Source organism: Rhineura floridana, chromosome 7 (genome assembly GCF_030035675.1).
Source record: "Rhineura floridana isolate rRhiFlo1 chromosome 7, rRhiFlo1.hap2, whole genome shotgun sequence".
Taxonomy (NCBI): Eukaryota; Metazoa; Chordata; class Lepidosauria; order Squamata; family Rhineuridae; genus Rhineura; species Rhineura floridana.
Window position 1 is genome coordinate 89210 of NC_084486.1, and position 16019 is coordinate 105228.

The 16019-nt window shown below is 40.4% G+C and overlaps 1 protein-coding gene across 7 annotated transcripts in view; it reads right to left on the bottom strand.

Annotated features, from left to right (window-relative positions):
* The window catches only part of SEC24C (SEC24 homolog C, COPII coat complex component), a 64270-nt gene that overhangs the window by 36875 nt on the left and 11376 nt on the right, over nucleotides 1–16019 (bottom strand). For 5 of the 7 annotated variants that reach the window (XM_061634585.1, XM_061634586.1, XM_061634590.1 and 2 more), the window contains 6 exons: nucleotides 15527–15668; nucleotides 13740–13918; nucleotides 9053–9520; nucleotides 7685–7815; nucleotides 6152–6220; nucleotides 2224–2335 (listed from right to left, as the gene is read on the bottom strand). In XM_061634585.1, the coding sequence (XP_061490569.1) occupies nucleotides 2224–2335; nucleotides 6152–6220; nucleotides 7685–7815; nucleotides 9053–9520; nucleotides 13740–13918; nucleotides 15527–15668 (1101 nt within the window). The remainder of the gene's footprint in view (nucleotides 1–2223; nucleotides 2336–6151; nucleotides 6221–7684; nucleotides 7816–9052; nucleotides 9521–13739; nucleotides 13919–15526; nucleotides 15669–16019) is intronic. The other 2 variants (XM_061634589.1, XM_061634591.1) reach the window with 1 other exon arrangement.

Sequence of the window (16019 nt, forward strand, 5' to 3'; positions counted from 1 at the left end):
ATACCCCATGTATACATACACACACAGAGAAAAAAGTACAATAAAAACTATGTCAAATGATTTACATAAAATAGAAAAATACATAAACATCTATACACATAAACACAAAATAAGATAAAGCCAGAGAATATTACAAATCATAGTGATGTGAAATTTAAACCATTTGCAATTTGCTGCATCTAAGCCTCAAAGTTATTCCCATCATGGAGATATGTTTTGTGACTTTACTTTTATTTACTGATGCATACACGTGTCAAAAATTGGAATTAGTTTGTTTTGTTCTCAATAATTATTACAAAATGCTCTCAGTAGTCTTTATTTCAATTGTCTTCCTAATGTTGCTAATTCTGGTTCCTAATGTTGCTAATTTTGGTTCCTTTCATCTTCATTGTTAATTGTTCTATTTTGAAAAGCATCATTTCATGTCAACATTGCTACAGCACCATTAAGGTTATGAAAACATCACCAATGTAACTTTTGGTTGTGATTATTTTACTTTGTTATATCTTATGGTTTTTCATTACAAAATGTACTTCTTGTAAACTTTATACCTTTCATAAACCGATGTATTTGTTTCATGTACAAAAAATTTAAAAAATTTAAAAAATTGGAACGTTGGACAGTGATACAAACAGCTGATTTTGGGAATGTTAGCTGGAAAGATTTTGCTGTCTTCTAGAAAGGATGTAGTTAAGAGGAAAAAAACCTGGGGAATAGGGAAACAAAAACCCCAAATACGTGGGGAAAGGCAGTCTGTAACAGCCTTCCCCAATCTGGTGCCCTCCAGTTGTTCTGAGACTCCCAACTCCCATCAGCTCCAGCCAGCGTGGCCAATGATCTGTGGTGAGTGGGAGTTGTAAGTCTTATTTGTAAGCCAAATAAGAAAAAGGAGGAGTTAAGCAGGAAACAGGTAGGTAAGGTAGCTAGAGCTGATTTTTTTTCCTGAGCAGCATCTAGGTCATATTGAGCAACATTTTTTCTTGTAAGCAAACCAGGATATGAGCCCAGCTGGTAAACACAAGTCTGGAGTGGCAGCTGTTGACGCCAACAAAGAGAGCCAATGTGGTGTAGTGATTAGATTGTTGGACTAGGACCTGGGAGACCAGGGTTCAAATCCCCATTCAGCCATGAAGCACACTGGGTAACTTTGGGCCAGTCACTGCCTCTCAGCCTAACCTACCTCACTGTGGGGGTTAAATTAGGAGGGGGAGAAGCATGTATGCCAGACTGAGCTCCTAGGAGAAAAAGTGGGCTATAAATATAATAAATAAATAAACAAACCTGACCTGGGGGGGGGGGAGAACACCTAAATGATGGAGATGGGCACTTCAGGTTTCACCACCCTAAAAACAACGGGATGTGTAAAACTAAATGCTAGCAATACATTGGTTGGGCAGCTTTACAGATTGCCAAAATCAATTCTAAAGAGCAATTATAACCAGTCCATTCTTGGGTGACATTCTTTCTTCTTACAAAAAACCCAGCAAATGTACAGGTTTAAAGACTCAAGTAGCATTAACATCCCTACTTATAAACAAATATATAATAGACAACTAAGAAAGCAAATACTCATATTCACCTAAGTTTAATACTTGACCCAATAAAATCTATGATTTCTATGAAAGCTCATGCCATAATAACCTAATTTTAGAAGAGTAACAAAAGGTTCTATACAACTTCAGAAATTAAAACTTTCCTTGTAAGTCAAGGAGCCAGTCCAAGCTGCTGTTTTTAAACACTGTGGCTGAATCTCAGAAATCTCTGGCTTAATCTTATTTTTTTAGTTTAATTTATAATTGGCCTTTATTTCATAACTCAAGAGGCCACATACAGGGTTCTCAGGCATTCTTGCATCCAGGCACTGATCAGACCAAGATCTGCTTAGCTGTAACATAGTTCCTGTATCTATGTTACACTTTTACAGCTCTGACACATTTCTTATTGTTTGTTGTGTTCATGCTTGGTTAATTGTTCAGAACATAAATGAAACCAGTGCTTCCAAGTATTACCTGAATTTATGTGATCACAGTGTCTATGTCAAAGAGCCATGCTGCTTTCTTTTTTGACAAGGACTGGCACTCATCTTTGACCGTAGCCCATGAAAGTGTATGCCACAATAAATTTTCTAGACTTAAAGGTGCCACAGAACTGTTGGTAGTCTTTACCACAAGAGACTAATATGGCTATTCTTCTGGAAAATCTTTGATCAGATGAACATTTTACCTTGATCTTTGACCAAGAAATTGGTAGTGACAAGGGGTGGGACTTGCCCATGGACTCCTGTGACAAATGGCTCTGACCCACGATTATTCCTGTCATCTTCAATTACCTGGATCTAAAACAGGAAGCAGCAAGTTAATGGTACAGTGGATGCTATGCAAAAACTGGGATAAAAGAATTTACAAGTTTGGCTATTGCCAAACAGGATTTGCAATCAATCAAAAAATAGAAAACTACATATGATTTAATTCTATCAATTTGTTTTTACTGGGTTTGGGGAATTAAGTGACTAGCCCATTCAAAGATAGTGCAAGTGTGACTAGCATGTTAAAGCCTACATTCCTAGATATGATATCCACTAATCTAAAAATCCAACACCCAAGGAAGTTCCTGTTCACTGCTGATCAACGTTTGTTGCAAACTGCACACTTAGCTATGCCTGAAAATTTCTTTTGTAAGCACTACAGCAGCAGTTTTGCAGAACTGTCGTTTCCCTTCCCCTGCCTTCCCCCCCCCCCAAGGAGTTTCAGGTTAGAGGATAAACGAGACAAAACTGATACAGTAGCATATTTAATACCTGATACTTAGTTTCCACCGAGATGACAAAACTTGTATGAGGGTTCAGACAGCTCGTGGGAGTCACATGATGAAATGATTCTCCAAACAAACAAAAAATCTACCTAAAAAGTTACATGCAGGGAAAAGGTTGAGCTATATACCCCCCACCACTGTTCTCCCCTTTCTCTTCTTTAGAGATGTGAAGGCCCAGAAAAACTCGGGGGGGGGGACTTATTTTCCTCTAAGCCTTTTTGGGTTTTTTCCAAAAAAATGGAAAAATTGGGGGGGAAAAGGATTATGGAATGTTTTATTTTAGCATGGTGAATAAAATGTTTCACTGAATATTGGCCCCCCCCCCCTTTTTCTCAGTTCTTTTTACTGGAATGGGTGCTTTATGTCACACTGTGGAGGACTTGGGGAGACATAATTTTCTTTGTTATTAATGTTGATGTGTGTTTTTTAATTGTTTTTTGCCTGCTCCTCATAAACTACCAAAATGAAAGAGGTTCCTTACAATTCAGGTGTTCCTTACAGTTCAGAAGCTTGTAGCTCTATTTGTTACAAAAAAAAGTAAAAATTTTAAAAAGTAAATTCGATTACCTAGAATCGTAGAGTTGGAAGGGGCCTATAAGGATATCAAGCCCAACCCCCTGCTCAATGCAGGAATCCAAATCAAAGCATTCCCGACAGATGGCTGTCCAGCTGCCTCTTGGATGTCTCCAGTGTCAGAGAGCCCACTACCTCTCTAGGGAATTGGTTCCATTGTCATACTGCTCTAACAGTTAGGAAGTTTTTCCTGATGTTCAGTCAAAATCTGGCTTCCTGCAACTTGAGCCCATTATTCCATGTCCTACACTCTGGGACGATCGAGAAGAGATCCCAGCCCTCCTCTGTGTGACAACATTTCATGTACTTGAAGAGTGCTTTCATATCTCCCCTCAGTCTTCTCTTCTCCAGGCTAAATATGCCCAGTTCTTTCAGTCTCTCCTCATAGGTCTTTGTTTCCAGACCCCTGATCAAATTTGTTCCCCTCCTCTGAACCTGTTTGTCTGCATCCAGTTTGTCTGCGGAGACCAGAACTGGACGCCAGGCCCTCCCTTAGCATGTGTGGGGCCCAGGGCAAAAGCACAGTTGGGGGGCCCCCACATTTGCTCGGGTCACCATCTTGGTCTTGGCCAAGTCGCCGTAGGTGCGCAGGCACCAGTCCTACAACTGCCGGCCCAGCTCGCTGTCCCCGGGGCGGCCACCGCTCGCTGACCACAGCAGGAGTGGTGGTGGCGGCGGCAGCTTCGGCATGGCAGGCAGGCAAGCGAACTAGCCCGTCCCGGGCAGAGAGAAAGAGAGCAAGCGAGTGCTGCGCCCTGCCTGGCGTGGGAAAGGCGAGCAGGCAGGGAGGGAGGAGCTGGCTGGTGAGCAGATTGCCAAGCGCAGGGGGCCCCCAAAGCGTGGGGCCCAGGGCAACTGCCCCACTTCCCAGTGCCTAGGGGCAGCTCTGCTGGACGCAGTACTCAAGATGAGGCCTAACCAGTGCTGAACAGAGGGGAACTAATACTTCATTTGTAATAATTGTTTGAATAAAAAGTATTTTTATATACCAAATGTGATAATTTTATGCCAAACCAACTTGTACATAAATACATTTTATGTTCCTGAAGTAACAAAGTGACTTTTAATCTGTAAAAAGTGCTAATATTGCATTTTTTCAATTTTTCAAAAAAAATCGGTTTCCCCTCCCCCAAAATGAAAAAAAAAAACAACCATTTGTTTTCAATGGCTTCAAAATTTCCGGAAATTTTACATCTCTACTCTTCTTACTATGTCCATTCTGTGCAATTTGAACCTGCTAATCCCAATGCCTGGAAATGAATCCCCACATTTGTCAAGCCAACATAGCCTTTGGCAAATTGCTTCCCCTAAAACTCACTTTTGCAAAGCCCTTTCAGATCCACCCATACTATTCCCTTACTAGGCATTAGCCCTCACTTTTGTCCCTTCAAGCTCAGACTGTAATCTTCTCAGGTTGCTATTCATACTACTTAATTTTGTTCAAGGCTAATAATGGTGGCATTAAACAACTGTTAGTTAATCATAGCAGTTGTCAATGGATTTTAACCTAAGGAGAAGCCACACATTTTTAAGTCCTGGATAGTCCTGCTTTCAACCCTTCAACATACAAGAGCAAAGCAAGCTAAATTATAATGCAGTATTCTATGAAACTACTTTCCACCTCTTGCATTACAAATATTTACTTGTTTCCCAAAAAATGGTATAGAAAAGGTAATGCTCTCTGGCAATCCATTTCTGTGTGCTAGCATGGAATTCTACTTCACTTTCCTACCAGAACGTTCAACCTACTCCTTCCTTCATATCTTTATTTCTTTACTAGCATGCCTCCTACGACAAGAGCACTAATAACCTTACACTTGGATCTGAAACACATCAATAAAGAGACTGTGTAATAAGGATGAGTGACCATGCCGAGAAGATACTGTTTCAACTCTACAAACTAACTGAAGTTGGTAACACCACTGCTGAGACTTTAGCATAGTGACCAAGTTCAGCCTGTTCCCAAGACAAAACACAGGGGAAATAGACAAGCCACATTAAGAAGAATTGCAAATCAACACATTTTGCATTTTACAGAAATAATATTGTGATAGAATATCTTTCATAAGCAATTCACATGAAATGAACTGCTGCTTAAGTGATGCATTTCAGCAGAAAATTCAATGTATTTATCATCTCAATTTTCATTCAAATATTCACATATGAATTTGTTGTATTAGGAGGAAACATTAAAAGAATGACTGCTGTACCTCACTAAAAATTAAAGCTTCAGTTTTTTTAAAACATGTAAAAAAATTGACCTAAATCGATCACGTCAGAATTCTGTCCAGGAATAAGCTGTGTGTGTATATTATACAGGTTATGCACAAATATACTGGGAACTTATAATTCCCTCTTATTTCAATGGGGCTTATGGATAAAAACACCACACTATTCACCTCAGAAGCACCTGACGCAATAGGAGTTTCTAGGTGATTAAGCTGGATTTAATGCTGAATTCTTAATTCAGGGTGCAAAATTGACAAATATTCATAGGTAATATTCATGAGTACATTTCACGAAGGGAAGACCACTTCATTATCTTTTGTAATGCCAAGCTTCTATTGCCCCTTGATTTGTGATGCGAAGAGGATTTCAAAGTTAACGTTTTACTCTATTTGTTGTAATGTGAGCAGAAAGACAGGGGCAAGATAAAGATGAAGGACTAACACCAGGGGGTTGTTAGCAAGGGGAAAGATTACTTTGCAGACACACACAAGCACCACCAGCATGCAGACAATAGCAGACAGAGAGACACTGCACTTACTGGGCTAGGAATTGCATCTGGATCTATTCTGTGTCTGGGTTTCTGCTGAGGTGGCAGCTCATTGAGTTGCTTTTTTGTTTTAAAAAAGAAAAAAGGAAAATTGCCACAAAAAGGGAAAAAGAGAGAAGAGTAAAACAAAAGTAACAAGCAGTGTTACTCCCATCTGTCCTATTTCCATCACTGTTAGATATATGCATAATGGACAACAGTTCATGCAACAAGAGGTGAAACAACATTATCTGCTTCAGTTGTACAGGTTACTTCCACATTTTGCGCTCCCATTGGAAGTGTACTTAAACTGAACACTATCTTGACCAAGGTGACAGCTCCCATGTTTAAGTTCAACTCTCAAGAATTACAGGCTCAAGAACATGCTGCAATGGATACAACTCCTACGAGATTTAAAGGTAGAGCACAGAAGGAAAGCAAAGTTACTAATACATCTCAAAAGTTTTCCACGTTGCAGATGCAGTTTTACAGCATATCTCCATCTTCAACAAAGGTAAGTTAGCATGAGAGCACAAAGCTGGACATAAAAGAGCTACTCTGATGAAACAGCTGCCGCCACCACTTGAAATAATGGGCTTTGGAACAATGGGTTCATAAAACCCCACTGGAACTTAGAGGACAAGACTAGCACACCCAAATCTAAAGCAAGTCAACTCTCTGTACAACTGGATATATGGCTGGAGTGTTCCCTGAAACTGACATACATGAGCTTCAATACATAAAACTTCAAACAAATCTCATGTTTTTACACCAGGATTTATCCAAGTCCTATATTCATTGGCTGGCAAGGAACTACTGTAGATGCACCCATGGGCATGTCAAGCTGAATTTCTCACTTAAACATCTGATCTTAGCACCATGTAACAAACTGCTTTTGGAAATCTTGAGTTTCAAAAGGTCTGCTGTCATGCCATGCAGCACTCAGGGATGGAGGTCCAGAGCCCCCTTAATTATATGGAGCTAGTCATGGATCCAGATTGCATTGTGAAGCTTGTGCTGCTCCTTTGTTTTTGTACAACATGCCGTTACACTAGCCAGAGTTGTTATAGAAAACAAATCACCATTCTACTTCACTTCAAGAAGTGGCATAATAGCCAGCCATGAACCAAGTTACATTACTGAACCATATTTCACACGTTCAAAGAAATAATTCAAACTATTTATTTACTAACATGAGCGAACCCCAACTGAGGCCATTCATGTGGACAAAGATAGGAACCAGACAGCCAGAAATAGAACAGTCCACGGTAATTCCTGTGATCCTTTTTCAGATGGTGTAATCACAGGACTTGTGGCAATTACTATCCTAAAATAATCCAACGGACACCCTACATTGGTCTATATAACCACATGCCTGGGGATGGTCAGGATTGCCAATAACAGCGGCATGTAAACGTTGCCCTTGTTATATTGAAAAAGAGGATGAATGAAACAAGAGAAAAGCGACAAAGAGGCATGTTTTTATCTTCAGAATCACTTTCTAGAATAGGATATTCAATTCTGAAATTGATACAAATAACTTACTGGGCTGGGAATGGAGTCTGGATCTAGACGTTTTGGAGGTGGTGGTGGTCCTTGCTGACTCCCATAATTTGCTGGCCCAGGGTAAGCTGGCCCATAGTTTGGCTGCACACCTCTACTCTGCCCAAAGGACCCTGAAAAATATTTATACTAGACTTAAATATTCGATAGAATTAAAATTAATCCATCTTTGAGAGTAAACATCATCCATAAACACATATAACCACTTTCCAATATAAATTAATCTACGATGGTAGAAATTGCAAGTTGTGATTTGAACAAAATATATTACCAAGAATGAAAACCAATTTCAAGATATTTGACAACGTATCTGCCGAAAGGCTTTTCAGGACTGTAGCGTCAAGTAAGGAATGAAAACAGCTTGGAAAGACACCCCTTCCCCCATAATCTGTCTCGGGTCTTCATAGTGCTCCAACACCTTCTAAATACTAGTATATTCTAAATAACTCAATGGAGAACAACAACTAGAAATGCAACCAGAGTTATGAGTCACTGGGTTGGATCCAAAGAATGGTATTCCCACTTTAGTCTCACTGAAATCGATGGGATAAGTTAGTCATGGCTAACTTAATGGGACTAACACTATGACTTTCTCTAGATCCAACCTATACTTCATTTTGTATCTTTGCTGGCAGATTTTGCATTCCTTCTTTAGAAATTTCGTACACAGAACTAATGGGGTTTGGCAACCACAAGAATTAACAATCCAATTTAGAATACCAAGAAATCCAGAAACAGTATTATTCTTGGTAAAAGAGAGGGAGAGGGGGGTCCTTCCAAGAGAGGAACAAACAGTCATTATAAAAGCTACATGCCCCTTTCTGACCCACTGTTCATTGGGCTAGGAAACAAAGCAAACTTAACTTTGGAAGTAACCATTAGGTGAATATAGGAAAAAGCAGTAGCTGATTAACAAGCCAAGCCACACCTTTATATTTAAGTTTTAAGAGCTACAGGAAACATACATTTGTTTAAAAAGTTACAGAATAAAATCTACTTGCTGCAATACCTGGAATCAGGACCATCCTTTATATGAGGGGTGGTGTCTGCTAAATATTGTTGGACTCCAACTCCCATCAACCTCAGCCAGCATGGCCAACGGTCAGTTACGAGGAGAGTTGTAGTCTCACATTATCTGGAAGGCACCATATTGGCCACACCTACTTTACAACGTAATATGAAAGGTTTCTGGAGAAAATACACAGTTCAGTTATCTGCAGGATGTTCATTTTCATTGAATTCAATGTATTTTAAAGAGTTCACTACAAATTAGTGCAGCCGTCTGTTATTACTAACAAGAAAAATCCTGCAGACTTTTACTCACCCTTCACCCCAATGCACTAAACATACCATTCTGCTGCAGTGCATATCCTGGTTGGGAAGGATGGCTGGGAGGTGGTCCCTGCAAGCCTGTCATTGGTGGTGCAGCAGGTGGCCCTGCTAGAGCTGGCTGAGGCGGTGGTGAGGTCACATGGTTTGGTTGGGAAGTAAGTGGCCCAGTAGCTGCTTGTCCAGGTAATGGTGTACCCTGCATTGGGGGAGGCCTTGAAACTCCTGTAGCAGGAGGGAAATTGGAAGCTCCAACTCCAGCGGATGTAGGTGGTGGGGCAAACCTAGGAGCTTGATGGGGAAAGTGCAGGGCTGATGGAGGACCAGAAATAGCAGGTTGTGCCACAGGAAGACCCTGAGACAAGGTGGTAGGAGGCAATCCATGGGGCACATTAGGTGGTGGTGGTCCTTGGCTTGAATAGGGCACATATTGCCCAGATCCAGTCGCAGAAAAACTTCCTGAGGCAGGTGGAACTGATGTTGGGGGACCTGAGGAGTGGAAGTGAAATATGGTCACACCTTGCTTTGTAAAAGTGTTGTTCTTCCAGCATACATAAGTAAATACCTTCACTAACCTCTCACTCTGTTCTGAAATATGGATATCAAATAATTTCAAGGTGGAGAGAGAACCAAAACTGAGACACTTGGTAACAAGCAGATCTTAACAGCTACCTTCACTTTTATGATCACCTGTACTGACATTTTATATTGGCGATTGGACCTTGTGATATCCTATGCTAGGAAAGCTGTTTTAAAGAGCTGCTGATTAAAATATTCAGTTTTAAGAATAGAATGGAAGTGAGAGCATGATGAAGTGTTAAGGCAGAAAGCTCGTTCTGTAGCACCTTCTCCCACTGCCCAGCCTGCACTAGACTAAGCTGCTGGAGTGGTGGCAATGCCAACCTAATGAGCTCTAAACTCAGTGCAAGCAGTACACTCATGAAAGCAGATCCTCCACTGCCAAGGGAGCAGTGATGTTGTCAAAACAGCCTAGATTAAGCCAGTCAGGGAGGGATGCTTAGTAGTATATTTTTGTAAGAATAATTAAAGATACTCTATTTCAGAATTCTGTAATCCCCAGGCAAGTTTACCAGCAAAAAGGGGGTAGGTGAGGAAGGAGAGAAATAGCCTTTTACTTTCAAGCAAGATTGACTATATTAGAAGCTCAACTGGAGTGCATATCGCAGATCAGAAAAGGTACCGCCAGGGCCAAGAAGATGCCAGCATGGTTAACGAGCAAAGTCAAGGAAGCTCTTAGAGGCAAAAAGTCTTCCTTCAAAAAAATGGAAGTCTTGTCCAAATGAAGAAAATAAAAAAGAACACAAACTCTGGCAAAAGAAATGCAAGAAGACAATAAGGGATGCTAAAAAAGAATTTGAGGAGCACATTGCTAAGAACATAAAAACCAACAACAAAAAATTCTATAAATACATTCAAAGCAGGAGACAATTGGACCCTTGGATGATAAGGAAGTCAAAGGTGTACTAAAGAACGATAAGAAGATTGCAGAGAAGCTAAATGAATTCTTTGCATCGGTCTTCACAGTGGAAGATATAGGGCAGATCCCTGAACCTGAACTAACATTTGCAGGAAGGGATTCTGAGGAACTGAGACAAATAGTGGTAACGAGAGAGGAAGTTCTAAGCTTAATGGACAATATAAAAACTGACAAATCACCGGGCCCGGATGGCATCCACCCGAGAGTTCTCAAAGGACTCAAATGTGAAATTGCTGATCTGCTAACTAAAATATGTAACTTGTCTCTTGGGTCCTCCTCCGTGCCTGAGGACTGGAAAGTGGCAAATGTAACGCTAATCTTCAAAAAGGGATCCAGAGGGGATCCCGGAAATTACAGGCCAGTTAGCTTAACTCCTGTCCCTGGAAAACTGGTAGAAAGTATGATTAAAGCTAGATTAACTAAGCACATAGAAGAACAAGCCTTGCTGAAGCAGAGCCAGCATGGCTTCTGCAAGGGAAAGTCCTGTCTCAGTAACCTATTAGAATTCTTTGAGAGTGTCAACAAGCATATAGATAGAGGTGATCCAGTGGACATAGTGTACTTAGACTTTCAAAAAGCGTTTGACAAGGTACCTCACCAAAGGCTTCTGAGGAAGCTTGGCAGTCATGGAATAAGAGGAGAGGTCCTCTTGTGGATAAGAAATTGGTTAAGAAGCAGAAAGTAGAGAGTAGGAATAAACGGACAGTTCTCCCAATGGAGGGCTGTAGAAAGTGGAGTCCCTCAAGGATCGGTATTGGGACCTGTACTTTTCAACTTGTTCATTAATGACCTAGAATTAGGAGTGAGCAGTGAAGTGGCCAAGTTTGCTGACGACACTAAATTGTTCAGGGTTGTTAAAACAAAAAGGGATTGCGAAGAGCTCCAAAAAGACCTCTCCAAACTGAGTGAATGGGCAGAAAAACGGCAAATGCAATTCAATATAAACAAGTGTAAAATTATGCATATTGGAGCAAAAAATCTTAATTTCACATATACGCTCATGGGGTCTGAACTGGCGGTGACCGACCAGGAGAGAGACCTCGGGGTTGTAGTGGACAGCACGATGAAAATGTCGACCCAGTGTGCGGCAGCTGTGAAAAAGGCAAATTCCATGCTAGCGATAATTAGGAAAGGTATTGAAAATAAAACAGCTGATATCATAATGCCGTTGTATAAATCTATGGTGCAGCCGCATTTGGAATACTGTGTACAGTTCTGGTCGCCTCATCTCAAAAAGGATATTATAGAGTTGGAAAAGGTTCAGAAGTGGGCAACCAGAATGATCAAGGGGATGGAGCGACTCCCTTACGAGGAAAGGTTGCAGCATTTGGGGCTTTTTAGTTTAGAGAAAAGGCGGGTCAGAGGAGACATGATAGAAGTGTATAAAATTATGCATGGCATTGAGAAAGTGGATAGAGAAAAGTTCTTCTCCCTCTCTCATAATACTAGAACTCGTGGACATTCAAAGAAGCTGAATGTTGGAAGATTCAGGACAGACAAAAGGAAGTACTTCTTTACTCAGCGCATAGTTAAACTATGGAATTTGCTCCCACAAGATGCAGTAATGGCCACCAGCTTGGACGGCTTTAAAAGAAGATTAGACAAATTCATGGAGGACAGGGCTATCAATGGCTACTAGCCATGATGGCTGTGCTCTGCCACCCTAGTCAGAGGCAGCATGCTTCTGAAAACCAGTTGCCGGAAGCCTCAGGAGGGGAGAGTGTTCTTGCACTCGGGTCCTGCTTGCGGGCTTCCCCCAGGCACCTGGTTGGCCACTGTGAGAACAGGATGCTGGACTAGATGGGCCACTGGCCTGATCCAGCAGGCTCTTCTTATGTTCTTATGACTTTTATGTAGATTCTGTGAAATAATGTAATGCTGGACAAACATTTCACAGTAATTTTCCATGCATACTGTACAAAATTTGACAGTCTGAAATATTCCAGCGATCTATGCCCAAATCTTTGAATGTCTGTTCCCATACTTATATCCTATTTACAATATGTTTTTAGTTTTTCCAACCACATATTGTAAGCTTTAAACAATGGATGTTTTGGCTTTTTAACAAAATGAATAAACACATGTCATCCTTTGCTTACAAGGTGTTTGGAAGGCATTACTGATTTAACATTTTCATAGAACACCTCAGCTTTTAGGAAAAGAGCTATATAAACATTAAAAACATCTAATTTTCAATGGGAGAGACTGAAGCATATGCATAATACTCCCATTAAATTAAATGGAACATTCATATGCTGAATTGTGCCTTAAGCATTTATTATTTGTCAAGTTCTAAGTCTCCAAAACTTGCATTTTTAATCCAATTTGAAAATATTCAGAAAATAAACGGCATGTATTATGCATTTCCCTCCGCGTATGAGGTCACGTTAAACGTTATGACCATTTTCAGAAGCCTATCTGAGGGGTAGAGTCTTTTCAGTGGTTATGTCCTATATATGGATTTTCTTTTCTCAAGCAGGGATGTCTGATGTGAAGTTGACTGTCTTTTCAGAAACAAATACCTTTTTTATTAATACAAGTCTCTGCTTTTAGCATTCCCATTGCTTTTTAAATCTAATAAATAAATCTTCAGCTGCTTTAAGTTGCATTGCATTCTACTGATATAATACAGTGAATTGTTTTTATTGTTCTTTGTCTTAATTCCAGAACTGTAACATACCCCACAGTAAAGGAAGGAGATTCGATTTTATAAATACATTTCAGCACCAAATTACCTTTTATTACATACATAATATTAATTTAGGTTAGGTTTCATATATAAAAGTTGCAATTCTGTTACTGAAGGTTTAATTTTACTGGAGATGAAAGACAGGTTAAACATTATAAAAACAATGTGCATCTTAATGAACTATCTCTGCACCTGTCTGAGGTTTTTTTTTTTAATATGAATACTGTGGATTACATGGGAAGATGTCCATTGATTTCAGTAGGTCTACTCTGAGTATGACAAATACTGGATATCCATAGTTAATTTTGACGGTTGGACGTTTTCCTTACTTAATATCTTGAAGTAATTATATATATATATATTATGCTACTCTGAGATCCAATTGCTTTATTATATTTTATAGTACTCGCAAAAAAAGGAAATAATTGTGCCTTTAGCAGTGTGGAAGAAAGATCCTTCCCAAAGGAACTCCAAAACAAATCAGTCTATGGAAGAAGCATTCAAATGTTCTAGTAACTCACCATAGCCCAGTCCAGCTGGGGCAGGAACAGAGGCTGAAACACTGCCTATCTGCATTCCTGCCATATGATTGGTCAGCTGCTGTGTGCTCGTTGGAGGTGGCCCATATTGCTGGAAAGTAGCTGGCTGGGTAATAGGAGTGGGTGCAGGGCCAGGAATGAACTGTTGAGAAGCAGAAGGTCTGGGAAGGGAACAATAAAAATGGTTCTTTGTTAAATGAGCCGCTTTGCTATTATTACTCATGCTCAGTCTGGGACAGAGGTGATGAAGGTTCCCCTGGTGGCTATGCAGTTTTCAGAATGGGAGGGGTCTATAACCCCTTTGCAGCACAGGAGCCAATCATACCAACACAAGTTCAGACACCACAACTTTCCTACTCTAGCTGTAAACCAAAGGTGAATCTGTCCAATTCCCCTTCTGCTGGCTCCACACCCTCCTGTTGCAGCTGTCACCTGGGAGGAAAACTCGCAATCTCTATTCTAAGGGAAGGGGACAAGAGTGGGGCAGCTCTACCTTAGTGACCATGCTGCTGTTATCCTGCTCCGAAGGTCTCTGAGGAACTTGAAAATTCAAAATGTGGCTGCTTTGTTTTGAAGCAACACACAGTATGGTAATGCATGTTTACTTCCTTCGAATTTAATTTTTGGACGTCCATTACCTTTCTCCCTTTTTATTTTTATTGTCTTCCAGTATGGTGTTATATTTTGGTTTTACTGAAATAAAAACATTTTTGTAAGAAAAATGAAAAAGTTCAAAATGTGCACACTCATACCTACAGAGAGGCTATAAAAATGAAACATTTTGCAACAACATGAAGCAAAAGCAGTGGAGGCAGAGCTCCTGCTCTGCAGAAGGAAGGAAGGCACAGCCTGATTGCTCAAGCAACAGCCTGTATACCCAGTAAATGCTCACTCCCTGCTGATGTATTAGGTGTGATGCCGAACTGCATCTTGGCCCTATTGCTGAAACAGGGCAGTCCCCAAACCCTCACAATTCATCTGTGGATCAATTGGTGATTAAGATGGATGTTTTGCCCACCCTTGTTCTAAAGCTTTACTGCAACTCTAGTTGCACCAGAATGTCTATTTGAATGTGCACTCAAGCATGCATCCTATTGAGAGCATTAGAGTGCTGACAGACATCTCCGCTCAGATGTGCATGTTCTGCCATACTTTGGTGGTTTCACTAAGGTAATGTGATGTATTCCCTCTCCTCACCTAACCTTTTCGTGCCTTTTCAAACACTTTAAAAAAATCCTGAAAATAGAAACACTTTAAGGGACACCACGAGAGTTGTATCCAACCAAGTTGCCCCATTAGCACAAGGATTTTGGGTTGCTCAATGGAACTTTCCGTATGCTCCCAAATCTGCTCCAGAGGTTTGTGGAATCCCAGAACAGATTTGGGGGTGCAAGGGGAAGGGAGAAATTCAGTTGCACAAGCAAGGTCCTTGTACTAATAGGACAACTTCGTTGGATACAACTCAATGTTCCTGCAGCCCTTCTGCTTGGTTCAACTCTTCTATTTTAAACTATGAAAGCTGTTTATTTCAAATTGCTAACCACTCTTCCCAAGACAATTAACACTGCAAATAAAAGTATACCTAATTAAGAGTATACATACATAGGAAATAAAGTTAGCCTACATCTGCTAGCTGTTAAAAGTCTGCCCAACAACTTCTTTGTGTAACAAGCCGAGAACACAGTTTTGCCCTACAACGGGTGGATAAGTGTTCTGTCCCTCAAAATTTGATGATACGTTCAGAGTCTGATGGTTGTTTTCATAATTACCTTTGCAATGGAACTGTAGATGCAGGAATCCCATTGCGTACATCTCCTTGTCCAAACTGACTATAGGCCTGTTGTCCAGGAGGAACTAATGTTCCAGATGTTGAAGCAGGTGCTCCAGAAGTGGTGGGAGCTCTTAGAGAACCTAGAAATATTGAACTGAATGTCAGTAGTGTAATAGTGAAGAGTCTTAAATACATTAGACATGTCTTCTCACAAGACCAACATAAAGCAAGTATATAAAATGAAAAACAGGTATCATGTACTGTTCATAATATATCTTTATGACACAAGAATTTCAGTAGCAGAAACAGAAGCATAGAAATCTGCTAGTTATACAAGGCTTACTGTTCCTGGCTTGCTTTCTTCATAAAGCATATCAGATCCCAAGAGAAGTCATAATCATGGACTAAAAAACCAGACAAGGATTCGTCAGGTTATTTAAAGCACTGTTCTCTCTAGGCAGGTCTTGCACAATCAGGGCCGGCACCAGGCA